Source organism: Buceros rhinoceros, unplaced genomic scaffold (assembly GCF_000710305.1).
Source record: "Buceros rhinoceros silvestris isolate BGI_N320 unplaced genomic scaffold, ASM71030v1 scaffold4155, whole genome shotgun sequence".
In the NCBI taxonomy this organism is placed as follows: Eukaryota; Metazoa; Chordata; class Aves; order Bucerotiformes; family Bucerotidae; genus Buceros; species Buceros rhinoceros.
This window is the reverse complement of record NW_010413336.1, coordinates 29332-45856: the sequence shown is the minus strand read 5'-3', so window position 1 is coordinate 45856 and position 16525 is coordinate 29332. Positions and strand designations below refer to the sequence as shown.

The following is a 16525-nucleotide window of genomic DNA, read 5'->3' as shown; positions in this document are numbered from 1 at the left end:
GACACACACAGTTTGTAGTGCATCAATTCACAGGGAACTTAATCATGCATGTTTGTATTTGGCTTGATGCTGCCCACCGGCACAGGTGCTTTCTGGTCTGTAACTTGCCTAGCTGACTGCTCTTCCCTGGAATAAAAATAACATAAAGAGGGAAGTTGATTATTTTTAGCATGTGTGAAAGAAAGCTGCTTTCAGCAGTGTCTGGTAGAAAGCAGACTATTGGAGAAGACTAACCAGAAAGCATCCATGTGAACATTGCTTTTAATCTGGATGATTTAAGTATGGTAGCATACTGAGGACTTCCACTGAAATCTAATGATTCTTTGACAAGTTAAATGCAAATCTGCTCACCCTATTCCTAAAATCTACCCTAGTCCTCAGAGGTAACTTAACTTTCTTGCCCGGACAGGTCATCTCTACACAGGAAGCAGCAAAATGCTTTGCCTATTATTAATATTTTGTGGGTTATTTTCTCTAATGAAAATCTCATTTCCTAGAGCATTATGATTCTTCAAGTCTTTGAGCTACTGTGAGATGGGAAGAATTAGCAATAGAGAGAGAAAAAAAGAAACCAAGAGCACCACCGGTCTCCTAGATCTTTGCAAGGGCACTGATTCATGAGGTGACATTTCCAGAGAACTCTAGGCTGCAGCCTATGCTTTCTGGAACTGTGGTGCCTAGGGTTTCTGTACATCTAATCTGGAAGACAGTTTCCTCCCAAATCCTAATCATATGATTGGATTAATCCTGTTTTAATCTCAAAACTGATTTAATTGCATAAACATAAAACTGAGAAAGCCCTGCTGTGCACCTCAGCCAAAAAGGGAAGTAAGTCCCTGAAAGACTCTGGTATGTTTCTGAGAAATGTTAGAATCAATAGGAGAACTAATGTTTCTGCGCTATACTGAGATACCCAAATAAAAATTACCTTACTTCAAAAGTACTTGTACCTTTGAGGTACGTGAGAGCTTTTCAACGTGACTTAGAAGTAATGATTATTTCTATTAAGCAGACTGATGGCCAAATGTTACATGAAACAGTGCTCATTGACTCAGTTCATGTTAGCTCCTGCTGACTTAGGAGTAGTATTATCCCATCTTCATCATAACTGTTGGCTTGCTATTGGCTCATTACACAAACTCATAACACACCTTTCTCTTCTTCCTTCCCGCTGCAAGAGAAGATTTCTCTTTCTCCTTTCCCCCTTCCCTGCCAATACTATCTATCTGAAAAAGTTCCAAACAAATGACCTTGGAGCCCTCATGTAGCCTTGCGCTACCAAGGCAGCCCATCATGACAACAAGTTGTTGAAACACTGCGGAAACGAGAAGAAAATCCAGCAACAGTGCTAGCAGTTGCCTTACTTAGGCTCAGACCAAAAACAGAAACAGAGTTTACCAGATTTTCCGGTCACCCCCAGGCTCTTCACTTGAGTGACAACTTCAGAATAAAGACAGCACAGGAATACTATACTTGGTAATTCTAAAACATGATGGGCCAAATATGGATTTAGGCAGATGCTTTGTTGCCACCACAGGGCTTCAGAAGTGTTTTTCTTTCGAAGTTATGTAAGATATCAATGTAAAACATACATTAAAGTGGTAGAACTTGACTGAGATAAATGAATTTGCTGAATTTAAATCCATATCATATTCTCAGAGCAAAATGCCACTGGTGTAAACAAGCTAACAAGTGGCTGTCAACAGCAACTTGTATGAAATGGGTGCTTATAGGAAATAGAGTGTAACAGAGGAGCCACACGAAAACAGGAGAGAAGTGGAAGCAGGGGAAACAAACGAAGGAATGAGATAAACTGAACTCCATTTTGATGGAAAGATGTTTCTTTTCTCCCCACGATGCTTCCTCTGTGGCACATAAATTGCATGTTAACCACAGAACAGCAAACTGCAGAACTAGTGCGGGCTCTGTAATGTAATGAGCTATATCCACTACAGAACCAATTTGTGACTCACACCCCTCTTAGGTGGTATTTCATTCCAACCAAGTGGATCTGACGGGGGCCTGATTTCTGTTGCACAAATCCTGTTCAAGTGGGAAAATTCTCACTTGCTTACCTTAGACCCAAATGCAACTCAACATCTGTTTTACTGTAACAATATGTATCTTCAGTCACATCTGCACCTTACAAAGCTGCTCAAATTATTAAAATCTTTGTCCTGTGTGCAAGAACAGAACAATAATACCACTGTAGATGAAACTTACCTGGGCTTGGGCACTCGTTCATCAGGAACTGGTGTCCAGGTGGAGTCTGGAGACTTCTGTTCTTTGAATCTCCCAGTAAATACATTGGCAATGTCAAGCATGTCATAGGCACAGACTGCAGAGCCAGGGATGCTGCAAAGTGACATTTCCCAGAAACTGTTACTCATTCTGTAGTTATGCATAAAATCTTGAGTGAAAAACATGCTGTATAGAAGTCTTCCTGTCACAGGCTACTCAATCCTGAACTCTGTAACCTCTGAGTATTGACAGGAAAAGCCAGCTCCGTGGAAAAGCCTGAAATACACCAATCAGCAGACAGCTCCTGCCAGCACAATTTGTTTCAAAGTCTCCATAGAAAGAAGTAACTGCAATAATCTTAAAGAAGGGAAAGAATCTGGGAAACTCTGGATACCACTGACAATGAGTGAGGAGTAATAGCCAGTCTCCTTCAGAGCAAATTATTTGGAAATTCTTCTTGTAAGTCAAAAATTCTCTTGGTATTAATTCTCACAGTCCCTCTCAGGCTTCAGAAATACACTGCAGATAGTTGAGAAGATGCTGCTGATCAAAATGGGAGTGTGCTGCAACGTACCATTGACCTGTTGTTAGTACTCCATCCTCTGACAGGTTGACCTCCACCGCGTTTTCCCAGTGGAAAGGAGTTAACTATGCTCAGGAATTTACTCAATTCAATGAGGTGTAAAGAGCTTACTGAAGCAAATTCAATTTTATTTTTAGATTATAAAGATGTAAACTTCAACTTTTTTATTATTTGTATGCAGCTGCCTGATAGCATTGTCTAAACATAATTATAACCTTACCTATATACTTTTGGAAAGGCTAAGGGGTTTTCCATGGAAAACTTGGAAGCTTTCACTTGGAAGCATGAATTACTCATTACCTTCATTTTTTTTAACACATAACTACCATGTTCATGTCAGCTTTAACAGCTTGATTTTATCAGATAAATAGCATGAACCCAGCTGGCTGAGGCTTTCAATCCTGCTTTTAGCTAGTAAGTTATTATACAACAAAGAAAAGATGTAGAAACTGTAATACTGTTACAGAGAATAAAACTAAACTCATAGAAGTATATGAATAGATAGAAAAAGAACTATTTGAATATTGAAACATTTCAAAATGTTTATTACTGAAAGAAACAACAAGCAGGCAGACAGTCTTACTTTGATCTCCTCAGATCATGTTTTTATATAAATGGAAGGAAACTTCAAAGCTCTATATTAATGTGATACTACACATCCAGAGTTTTAAATGGCTTCAGCCACACAAATATCAGCGTAAGTGTTGGTCATTGGACACACACAGGACCTTTTCCCAAAAGACACCTCAAGACCCACTCCAGATACATGATTTGGCACTTTGCTGAATTAAGCCCTAAAGAAAAAGCAACCCTATAATTTTAAGGCGTACTGTACAGAACTAAAAGCACTGAGAACTGTGGTCAACACATAATCACACAGGGATGGAGGCATAGCTGTGGTGAGAAGACTGCAACAGCTTTTACTCTTGAGGATGGCAGTTTGCAGTTCCACAGTGTGATAAAGCCATGAGGATGAAGTACTGTGGGTCACAGCCAAGCAAACACTGGCCTACAATCCACCACCAGCTTCTATCCTGTGTGACCCCAGGTTAGACTGGGTAATCTCTTCCTGCTCACTCGAGGGAGAAGCTTTCTTCCAGAAATCAAAAGTATTTGTTGCAGTTTTCTTGAGTGGCAGGGGAATGAGAGAGATGCATCAATGTCAGAGGCAGATGTGTTAATGAGGTGTCTCCAAGCCTATGTACCCTCCTGACATCTTCAATGTCTGGCAAAAACTCGAGCCTATAAAATAGTATCTTGATTTTAACACCAAGTACTTAGATTTTATGAGTTTAAGAAAAATATCATTCATAACACACTGCAGGAAATACTAGCAGAGCGGGAGGATGATCTCAATTTTGAGATAATCTGAAGTTACAACCTATTTTCTGATGCCGAATCTCTGTTTGTTCACTGGTTTTTATTAAGACAGTTTGCATAAAAAGAGATCATCTTAATTTAAGCCTGTACTCCTTATTGGTGGCATAATTATTCCATGGCAGTTCTTATCATTTTAATGTCAAAAGCAGCAATATCTTACAGGCTTGTGCTCACACGCTTTTGAAGTTAGTTCTCTGCACGACCTCACTGAGGTCAGGCTTTGACAAGAGGTGGTGAGCATACAGCAAAACCAGATGAATTTCAGCAGTAAAGTTCCCCTTTTGGCTCAAACATTACTCTGTAAAACGGCAATATATTTTTTAGTTTAAATGTTACTAATTTTTTAACTTCTCTGGTAGATCTCAATAATTAGATACAGTTACTCTTCTAATAAATTCTGGAGAAACATGTTATAAAGTGTAATGTTAATAAATTATTTGCAGATGAACTGATGCTTTTGGAAAACCATGTGAACAATGAAACACAGGTGTTCTGTACAGAGCACTCTTCCCCAGCCAGCAGGACAGCTCAGGATCTTGGTTCTCCCAAGAGAAAATGCAAGAGTCAGTAGGGATGCATAAAATAAAGGGAAAGAATACTAACATGTTTCTTAGGGGTTTAGATGTAAACAGGACAGACCCAATCCTTTCTCTGTGAGAAAAAAAATACTGTATTTTCTCCTTGGAATAGCATTCTGCAAGTTACACGCTGCAAAACTTCTTGGTGGTGTGTCTGAATTATTCCCATGTAAAGAAAAATACCTCCAAAGAATGTGTCCAGATAATAAATGGCTGAAAGCTGCTCTAAATTAGCAGATACAAAATATAGTATGCAACAGAAGGGTATCTTTAAATGAAACACAAACTATCGGTAAGTGCCTGGTTCATAATAATTACAATGTATGAGCAATCATTTCTAGGGTCTTCATAAAGTGAAAAGAAACTGCACTGAAAAGCAAAAGAGAAAGGAAACAGAAAGCAAGAGGTTGCTGTGTGTATTACCTATTATACGGAGTGGAGAAGGTTGCTAAAACAACATCCCGGCCATTGAAATGGATAACATCTGTAACTGCCTGCAATATGTTGAAGTAGAAGTGTGAATCACCAGGAACCGAGCAGTTCAAACGAGCCTTGAGAAATGAAGTCCACTGTTTTTCCAGCACCCTCTGAGATCCTCCCATGTCATTTTTGCAAACTTGAGCCACTCTTGGGAAAACTACCTGGAAGGAGTAGAGCAAAAATAATGGAAAAAATGAAATGCTTGTTTGAACTAAAAGACTTTGTTGGAGTTCTGTTTTTAAAACATTCGGAGTAACACAGCAAGGTGCTAAATTTAATCCCACATTTCCATAATCTGTGACAAATAAGAAACAGGGGAAAATTCAGCTTTGGAACAGTGTGCTATAGAAGATAAGGCTGTGGCATTTACTATACAGACATAAATCCTTCAGGAGATCTGTTCTCAACCCATATAAAACTCATTTCCATACAGACTGCTTAGCTTTCTATTTCCCCAAACAAAAGCACATCTTATATTCACAATCCTTGCAACCCACGCTGCCTGCTCTGACTCTTGTGTTTTCAGCACTTAAAAACTATGCAAATACTCTGGGCTTTTATTTCTGCCCTCCACCTTTGTGACCTTGGTCAGCTTTTCTGAGTGCTTAGTCAGAAAGCTATTGTGAAATTAGCAAAAATGCAGAAAGTGTTTAATTATTCTTTGCAGAATGGCAAAACACGAAATTCCTGCCCCTGTTTACTCAGCACTCCAATCCAGATTTCTTAAAGAAAAAATATCTCCTTGCTTTGGAATCCATTTTTAACAATTACCTACTATGCTGAACTAACTACATTTGCCTTGTGCTTTATACGATTTGAGAAAAGAGTTTCCAGCATACACCATCACCATAAGAAACCATTCCGTTTCCTTTCAAGACAGTGAAATGTTTCACTCCAACCAACTTTTGGCTTGAGCGATAGGAATCTTCTCAAAATGATGACCTTGTCATCATGATTTATGGTTCCTATTTCAAGGTCACTCCTAACAGCATTGGTCCAAGAATAGCATGTTTTCCTCCTCCTGAATCCAACAAAGTCATTCAAGGCAACGTTTTTACCCTTACCTTTCCCATGCTGTTGTACTCCACGGCTATTTCCCGGAAGAAGAAGTAAATGTAATTGCCATAGTCCACTGCCTGAACAAAGTATGGTTCTAGAAAAAAACCCAAGATAGCCTATTTAGGCACCATGTGCAGATATAGCGTGGAAAGAAAAGCCAAACACATTCACGCTAAACATTCAAAGGTGAAATGCCCACATTAGGCAAACTTGCTCATTTTTCAGAACTGGCAACATCACCACAGCAGAAGAATCGCTACATGGGAAGAGGACAGCTGGGAGGACAAGTCTGTGCAACATGACTGCAAGACAGTTAAGTGTTTGCCACGTCTGGCCTGTGTGGAGTACGAGGAAAGATAATAAGGTGATATATAATTGTATGCTTGAGGGGTCTAGGCAGTGCTCTTTACAGCACGCAGGCTGCGTGCGGAGGGAATAACAAACCCTGTAACTGTTTCTACCCACAAGTGCCTGCAGCAGTAAGCAAAGTGGGACAGCTAAAGTCGACACCTGGCAAAACATTTCTGCATGCAGAAAAAAACTTCAAACTATGGCTTTGCTCACTGTTAAAATCACTCCAAATGCTAACTATTCATAACGCCTACATGAAGCTAAACAGCACTGTTCTTAACAATGAGGGCATTTAGAGCACAGAGATTGCCTAATTCAATGGCAGCTGTACAGTCCCCAAGAACCATAAAAGAAAGGCTTTGTGCGATATTCCCATAATTTTATTTTCATTGATGAATCTTAATGTTACAGGTCAAATCCTCTGTACTTCATGAAGCCTTGACTGTTACCTAACACAGTCCTGGGGCAGGAGTATTTTCACACACAGCCCAAGCACACTGAACCCTGCGAGTTCCAACCTTTACACCCAAGAGCTGTAAACTGATGGATCTCAGCTTGGAAAACTCTCTGGAATATATGTTCTGATCTAGCATGCTCACAGTTTCTGTCAGGTCCAGGAACTTGGGGTCAGGAGAAGAGGGGAAGAGATAAACCGATCAGTGTAAGTAAGAGATATAATATAGTTAGTTCTTTTTGCCAGAAAGCTTTGGTGAAATGAATTGACAGAGAGGTTTGTTGAGGATCTAAGACTCTCATCAGAGACACAGCCTTTTTTTGTTTTGTTTGTTTATCTACCTTTCAACCACTTTGAGTCATGTTTAACTGTCCGCAGAGTTGGGCTGTCTCCAAGGCTCCGGTATATGACAGCATCTATTGCAAGGAAGTCTGTCACTGTGGCAGAATACAGCTTTCCCTCTAGAGAGTAAGGAAAGAAGAAACAAAAGGGAAGGAGCATTAGAAATAATACAATTGCTTTTTCGCATCAGTGAAATGAGATGGGACAAACAAAACCATCACAGTCTCCTTAGGAATGCTAAATGGAAAAAATCCAGCTAGGTGAGTGGGACTGAACACTGAACAAGCAAGTCACCAGCCTTCACAATGGTAATTTCAGAGGGATGCTGTGGGAGAAGAAACCTTATGGAGTAATTCTCCTCCAGTTTAGGTAAGTCATATTGAATTACTTGATCCAGTTTCCCTGCAAATGCCTTTGGTTTGATGTTCACAAATTCCTCCTACATGTGCGAGCAAAATAAATATGGGGAAGCCATGACAGAACTGTTAGTTTTCACTGGGTTAGCTAACAAGACAGGTCTTAGGGACTGTCAGCTAATTGACGATCATGCAAATTTCTCCCTTTGAGAGCACTTCTCCTCTGCCAAAGATCTCTAGGAAAAAATTAAACAGTGTGTAGGGAGTCCAGGTGAAATAAGGAGGCACAGAGATGGAGGAAGATTGCCTAACTGTGTTTCTTCTCTAAAATGCATTTTTAGTATTTCCCACATGAATTACACATTCCTCTCTCTTAAAGAACCGGGGGACAACCACTAAGAAAGGATCTACAAAATGGCACCCAAGGATAACCGAAAGATGCAAAACTATCAGGAGGTAAAAGCATTGAGCTCCAACTACTTTTTAAAGTTATATTTGTTGTCTATCTGATCGTCGGTCATGGTAACTACACAGGACTGTCTTCATGTGCGAGACAGTTCTTGGAATATGTGTGGTAGGAACATAAGCACTGCAGCACAGACAGCAGCTTGTGTCTCTGTTGTGTCTGTATAAAGAGCAGAATGGCCTACTACATGTCCTTTGGCAGAAATTTTGTGTTGGGTGCTGTGCCTTGAAGGAACCAGCACTGAGGACGTAGCCAGGACGGAAAGGCAAAACCAAAGCAGAGGGCCCTCCATTGGTCAAGCTCTGCTCATTGCACTTACAGACAACTTTTAACTTCAGCTCTATATTTAAAAATTAAACTATTTTTTATTAGCAAGACTGTACTCTTTTTTCTGAGCCCCACAATTCCCACTATTATTTGGTTATTTAAATATGGGCTTTTTTTTCTTAACAAAACCAGAAAAAAATAATTACGAAAAAAACAGATATTAAAAACAATTTTAAAATAGAATTAAAAAACTGAATTGTTTAGATATGGATGTCTGAACTCTTGTTAATACAATCACAAAAACTTTCCTGCCAAGTTCTTGAAGACCATGTAACCAACTACATTTTTACACATATCAGCTGTAACAGCAGTCTGCAGAGCTGTATTCATGTAACTGTGCCCAACAGACTCAGATGAGCTGGATTAGTGCCCTAAACTGCTCTGAAACTGCTTTTCACTGCACTCTGAAAAGCTATCATAGGTATCAATATGTATGGCATATAACACGGTGATTTTCTGAAGCTAACAGATTTAGAGAATATAATCTACAAGAATTTATTAGAACAGTATCAAATTTATTCTGAACAATCATGAAAAAGTATGATCATTTCTGTAAATATTCTTTTTACTTTCAAATGATGTGAGGACTTCTCAGCGACAGAGTGGGAGTCATTTTGCCAAACTTCAGCTGCATGCAAGGTACATGTTTACATTAAGTTGGTCATAAACACTTTCTTTGCCAGTATACTGAGAAAGGCCCTTCCGAAACATCACTCTACCTGCCCTAAGGATAGGGTATCTGAGAAACATGGGATAAATATTTTTCTGAAGATGTCTCTCTCCATGGTTTGTGAATTCTCTGCTACAATCAGAGAATTTCTACTTTATGTTCTTTTACAGTAATTAAGAAAGTAGGTACTACTACCATATTCATAACCATTATTTTTGAAAGAAAAGGAAACATTCACTTACACGATAAAGAGTGAAAAAAGTTACAACCTGACATAAAAACTTTCCTTTTTGAGGAAGATGATGCCACCTTCCTTCTAGTTCTAGAAGAGGGCATATCAGAGCATGTTCTTTAACTTCCTTTTATCATGAAGGTTAACTTAAGCCTAGAGGTGTTAAAAAGCATGTCCTGCCTGCTCCTCATTGAAGTTCACACAAGCCTTGACTTGCCTTCACTTTTGCGGAAGCTGGATACAGCCAGAAATGGTGCCTCACGCTGGTCTGGCATTGTACAATCATGAATCCAGAAAATACTGGAATATTCAACCAGAAAACTGATGCTTTGGGCTATGTTTAATATAGTGAACTTAATTCCTGAGAAGGGAAGGCTTCTGCGCTAATGATTTTCTTATGCCCCCTAATTTCAGTCATTATTCACTCCCTTTGCCACCTTTTAGATTTTGGCATACCAGACTCAAAAGACACAGTGCTATGGCACAGTGCTGGGCTGCAGGACAGAAAGCAAACAAACATTTTTTATCTGTCACTTTACCTGCAAACAATGCTACGTTGGCATGCTTTGCATCATAGGGGCACCTGGCCATTCCACTGAATTCATCGCCCAGGAACTCCAGGGTATCCACCTGAAAAACAAAAGGGAACTCCTCAGACAGAGAAACAAAACTTCTTACCCAGGATGAGGCTTATGACGGTGGTCCATCCTTTCTCTAACTGTGCCCCTGACTGTGAATTACAACCTGATAAAAATCACAGTGTTAGATAAAACCAGTCTGAAGAAAATCCATCCAGTAAAGCAGGCATTCTTTTGGAGCTAATCCCTCTTACCCTGGCACATTTTACAAAATTCTTCAGTCTATATTTTATCTGTGCACAAGCTTTCTGTTCAACTGGAGCAAGCTATGTGGTCTGTGGTTCTGGCAAGGATTCAAAATTTATACTCAACAGTAATCCAACAGAAGCGCTCTTATACACAGAAGAGACTGCAAGACACAGCAATCAGAAGAAACAACCCGAGGACAAGTATCTGTGTGTGCATTTTTCTCTGCCCAGTCCGGAGATCCTTCTGCTCCAGTCTCAACAGTGATACTCTCTTTCTTGATTTGCATACTTGGAAGGTTGCTCTCCAAGTACCTGTAGCAGTTACTGTATCAGTTGAGTCTGTGTCACGGAGAAATGCTCTTACCATCAGGCAGGAATTAATCCGTGCAGAAATTGTAAAATCTGAGGTTTAAGAGTAACTCCTGGAAAATAAATTCACCCCAGGCACTGATAATGATACAAATAAACAGATCAACTTTATTCTAACTCCAAGAGGGTTTAGTGAGCTACAGGGGAAAGGTCCAGTTCTTACCTTTTTGAGATTACACTACTGTGCTTTGGGAATAAGAATCTAGTATATTCAAGTAACTTGAGCAGCTCATACTGTATAAATCACATACAGCACAGATGCACAGAGTGTGAAAAATAACCTACCCTGCACCATCAACTACTCCAATCAACTTTTAGCTTGTATGTGTATGTTAGCTTGTATATTGTACCCAAATCCTCCAGTGGACCATTTGTCATCGTTTGTTTTCTGTCATGGGTCCTTCCTGTCCTTTGACAGGTCCTTCCTGTCAAAATGCACTTTCAAGGGAATTAGTTGTGTTTACTCAAGGGCCGAAAAGCATTTCAATTGATGGTGAGAGGAAATGAGTGACAGTCCTGAGCAATTTTCCCTGTACCAAGCCCTACACTCCAGGCTCATCCACACTTCCATTGGCAGGGTGGTGGGACAGCCCTGTTTTCTGTTTGGCACATCATTAGTGTTCTCTCTCTCTCTCTCTAATACAGAAAGACATGGAGGAAAAGCCAGGTCCGGTGTTGTAGAGATGTTCTGATGACTCCCAGAGGCATCGTTATCCAGCCTCTGCAGCTCAGCAATAGGTGAAGCAGAGGCCATGCATCACAGGGAATGAAACACCTGCAGTGAGAGTAAGGAGGACCATTTACATCCCTCACATCAGGATGCCAAGGAAATCTGTGTTTGTGTTAAAAGACAGCTTTCCAGGCAGTGGACTAGTTGAGATTTGTAGCTGCATTAATTGCATTGAGAGCTAAAAAAATGACAAACTGTGCTGGAAGACAAAATACAGCACTGAGGTTGAGCAGCTTTGTTGCATGCTAGGAGCAGGATGCAAGGAAAGGAAGAAAAGAAGACATGTCTGTTAACAGAGTGGCTACCTGTATCACACAGTTGCCATGATGCAGGCTTGTATTTCTATTCAAATTTGATTCTTCCTTCACAGACTGAAAGAAAACACTACTCTGACCTTCTCTCCTGTGATCCCTAGGCTATAGCCACCACACTGCCTAAACGAGGTAAAGCAGCATTGCAGAGAAAGCGAGGAGGAGCAGCAGTCACAGTGATTACCATTCAGGAAGCAGTTTTCCTGGACGTTAATGTCTTTACTCTTGTCCCGGTTTGTGCTAAACTTCCTGTTTTCTTTTTACAGTAACTAACTCTGAACTCAATTAAATGAATGGGAATTGTGCTGTGACTTTAGCAGTGGCAGCATTAGTGAAGCTGAATTTTCTTTGTCCTGAAGAAGGGTGGGAAATGACCTGTGGGACATAGCAGTGCCTGGAAAAGCAGAGTCTGCATATCAAGGGTCTAAACTCATTTCAAAGCTACTCTAGATACATTCACTGTTGGGTGTTTTATCAGATTATACTGGTATATGCCTGCGAAAATAAGAAATGTTTGAATAAATGGGCCCTGTTAAAATGCAGATAATGGGGACACACTATGTCAAAGGAAGAAATTGGGGTCAAGGAACTAACGTGAAGTATCCATGGACCATAACTGTTTTCTACACCACTCTAGATAACTCTTTGGCTTTGCAGATCCCCAGCTAGTGAGTACCTTCTGATGTACCTTCCCCTGTGGAGCTCTGCTGTCAATCACTTTTAGAACACACAATGCCGTAGGATCTCCACAGCTTTCATATCTGCTGAGTTGCCAACACTTATCTTCTCAGGTTTTGTTGTGCTAAGCCCTCAAGCATCTTGAGAACCGGCTTTAGGATTGAGAACAGTATAGCAGAGACATTTAAAACATGCTACCCCACAGGAAACCCTCAGCATCAGTCTATGACTTGATGTGGGTGTCAGTGACTAGCTGAAGAACTTTCTGAGGCATGACTGCATCCCCCAGCAGTCATCCAAAGGACTCTACCCCTGTGGAGGGCAATGGGAATTGGCAATAAGCTCTGAGTGTGCAGCAGTTGCAAAGAAGTAAGCAATCAATCTCAGCCATCTTCAGAAATCAAATCAACACTGAGCTCTGTAGCATTGAAACAAGTCAGGATGAATGCTACAGAGCTGAATGATGCACTGTTGAATGACAACATCATACTGCTGCCAGCACAGTCACAATAAATCCAACAGCAAGACAAGGCATAAATGAAATCCCACAAAGAGAATACATCACATACCTTGTAGTTCCTGCAAGAAGGGTTGAATGCATTTGTTCCACATATAAACAGTGTATCCTCATTTCTTTTTAGGAGAACCTTAATAAAATTATGACACTCATCCTGAAGAAAAATAATAAAAAGTATTACAATTACTGCATTTTGGGTGTCTGGTTTTATTTTTATACCATGATGTTTCATTGTCAGGTCTAAAATGAAATTGGCTGGTAGCCACTGCGATATTCTGGGCTTTGTTTCAACTATGTTTAACTGACAATGAGCAAGGCACCGTTGATTTATATTCTGGTGGTTTAAAATGGTTACAAAGGACTGAATATATGATATTCATATTATAGCTCAGATTTTGTGTTGTTCACACAGGTTAATTTTGTTTGTAAAGCTGTTGCTTTCCTCAAGAGTGAAAAATCTGATCTTCTTCTCATCTATGTTGCTGCAAGACAGTAGCATCACCAATGCAAAGTATTGGCATAAAGCATCTCTAACTAAAAGCAGAAGCAGGTGTAAAGAATCAAAGACTCAACATCTAATTTCGATACCACTTTTGCTAGTCATAGGTTACAGTAGGGAAAAATTGGTGTGAGAAACAGTCCTTCTATAATTGTATACATTCATGCTTTCTGGTGGTTTACACAAACTTCTCAGTAAATTCCTAAGGCAGGATGGACAGCAGTACTTAGTTTTTGAGGCAATGGTAAGCAAAATCAGTACGCTAAACATTATGTCCAAAATTCTTCATGCTTTAAGGATTTCAGGATATTGCTGTGGCTCCTTCCATAATGTTTTAGCACATTAAAAGTGAACTATTTTTGCAAATTAAAGCCTTCAGTAAGCTGATGGAAAAAGCAATTACTGGCAGGAAGTGAATGGCATGATCCATTCAACATCATAGACAGCAGCCTGAGATAACAGTGAAGCAAATAAACTAAAGTGGCAGATGCAGAAGAAATGAAAATTGCCTACCTTATGTTTTCCCTTCATTCTGCAAGTGTCTACATCAGCTTGTCTAGATTTCCATGTCAATTTCTGCAAGGATCAAGAAAGAAATCAATTAGAGCCCAGAGGTTGTTGCACTTGATTTCAGAAGTCCCTTAGGGGAGACTAGCTGTTGAACATGTATTTATTGAAAGCTTTCTGCACCCTTTCTCCATGATTAATTCACCACAACAATGAAAGATCGGTGATGTGGAGCATTCACTTAATTTTGTGTGGCTGTCTATTCATTAGACTAGAAACCCATTCCTTTTTATTAAAGCATAAACCAATGGAATTCAGCAATAGGCCAACTTCCAAAAAATGTGCACTTCCTTTAAAAGTACTAGGTGCTCTCTTCTTTTGAAATTGTTCTGCAAATGAGAATAAACATTGATGGGCTATAAACCCTAACTGGATTCTAAATGAAATAGGTATTGTGGAAGAGAACATTTTAGATTAGCAAAGAAATAAAATTGAGGTAACTCTTATCACTTCAATTCAGCTAACAGGCTCAGAGAGCCCTCCACCTCCAAGACACTGCTGACTTTATCTGCTAACATTCTTCCTCCAGAATATTACAGGTAAATCCCAGCCTGGATTTTTTTTTTTTCAGGAGTGGTCAAATGTAGTAGGCTCATTAATTTTAAAAAACCTATATTTAAAAACATTTTGTTAAAGATAGTAACACCTTAGACACTATTGCCATGATAGTCCTGACAGTGTAAACTGAGGCACTGTGCATCCATGAAGGGCTCCAAGCTGAAAGATCAGCCATGAATGTTTGTTTCCATAACAAGCCTGTGCCTTGACGTTTTCATGAACAATTGGGCATAAGCTCATCTTCAGCACTGTTCACAGTTGAAATGAAACACTCCCCCGCCTGCAGTGGAATTCATCCAGTCCCCAAACTCATATGATCTTCTGCTGGACCAAGGCTGCGTTTGGCACATATTACACAATATGAATGCAATGTAAAGGAGCTGAAGGGAGATTATTTCTAGCACATTTATGTTAATACACCACATGGTAATGCAGACAAAGCTCTTAGTTCGCATGTGACTTCCCATGGAGATAATGTGAATACAACTACAAACTGATGTTCTAATAAGATTTTATTTAGTGAGCACTTGCATGAGTGAACAAGATCTGTGTGCATGAAATGTAAACAGCACTTGCTTTTTTATGATGGAAGTTTCAGTATACTTAATTGGGATAGTATAGCTGTTACAGAAAACTGCTGAATATAAATGAATAAACGTTTGACAGATGTTGCATCAGGGACCTCACGATATTTCAGTTCGGATTGCTTATCAGCCCAGCTAAATCACTTATCAGAAATTCACAGAGGACATGAATGCTACTCTGGCTTTCCCCAAATATGATTAGCAATGCCATCTTACTTGCTTATTACAGTTTTTACAGCAGCGCTGGCAAGTTGTTTGAAACAATGTCATCTTCCTATTTATTTGAAGCTTGTTCTAGTGTCCTTGGTTTCTCAATTATGATAAAAGCTACTTACTTTGCTAAAATAAATTTCTTCTGTATGTGATGTGTCCATATCAACAGTATAAATATGGTCCCTGTAAACAAAGGCAAATGAAGACATAGTCAGATGGAGTAGTCAGACAGTTCATTTTCTTTGAAGAGAGCTATCTATCTCAAGATAATCCAAAATACATTCAAAAAAAGATCACAGTTCTTACCAGGAAACATTACTGGCAGCATCACCTTATTCTCCCAGAAAAGCACTTTCATATATAACTTGTTTTCCTTCCCATTAAGAAAAAAAGAAAAATGCTACAAAACTTAAAAAAAAAAATTCCCAAAAGCAATTATTTGAACAAAGGAGATTTTTAAAAGAAGATGAGCCTCCTATAATTTCTTGTCCAAAGGTCCTGCAGCCACAATCTAGCACACAGATGGTTTTGCATATCCTGAAATCAGCTGCAATAGCTCTTAGGCAGCCTTTGCCAGATTCCTGTGCTAGCAGTGACTGTGCCACATTTAGCCATTCAGGGTTAAAAAGTGGTTAGTGCTTATTCCATTTTTTTAAAATTATGTGTCTAACCTCAGCTGTGATAATTTGATTGACAATATGGTAGGCAAAAGGTTGAGAGCCACAAAAACTGTTCTCAAAAATCATTCTCCTCTTCACATACTGGTGGCCAAACTAAACTGAAAAATACCCCTCTGGAAAAAAAAAAAGTGAACATTCTTTCTTGCATTTACTTTCATGTTATCCTCAGAAACCTGTCCCTCTATAATTAACCACCAATCTCTCCTTAGAAAGAGGAAATAGACTCAGCTACTCAGGTAAAGATATATTTTTAAACATTCTCCTCTGTGTAAGCTGAGAACAAGGACATCTCTATATGGAACCTAAAATTTGAAAAAAACCACAAACCCACAACTCTGTAGTAACTGCCACATCAAATTGGAACTAGCATCTAATTTTTCCTTGAAACAACATTGGCTTTTTTCAAAATTCAGGAAGCCATGCAGCTGGAGCATGATCTACAGCACTGGAGGAGTCTGCTGAAAGTATGATACA

General features: G+C 39.5%; 1 protein-coding gene across 5 annotated transcripts in view; it reads right to left on the bottom strand.

The window, feature by feature from the left end:
• SEMA6A (sema domain, transmembrane domain (TM), and cytoplasmic domain, (semaphorin) 6A) overlaps nt 1-16525 on the bottom strand; it is a 61806-nt gene that overhangs the window by 37523 nt on the left and 7758 nt on the right. For all 5 annotated transcript variants that reach the window (XM_010136683.1, XM_010136687.1, XM_010136684.1 and 2 more), the window contains exons 3-10: nt 15494-15554; nt 13963-14025; nt 13003-13104; nt 10059-10149; nt 7468-7587; nt 6327-6415; nt 5206-5423; nt 2224-2355 (exon numbers count right to left, since the gene is read on the bottom strand). In XM_010136683.1, coding sequence (XP_010134985.1) covers nt 2224-2355; nt 5206-5423; nt 6327-6415; nt 7468-7587; nt 10059-10149; nt 13003-13104; nt 13963-14025; nt 15494-15554 — 876 coding nt within the window. The remainder of the gene's footprint in view (nt 1-2223; nt 2356-5205; nt 5424-6326; nt 6416-7467; nt 7588-10058; nt 10150-13002; nt 13105-13962; nt 14026-15493; nt 15555-16525) is intronic.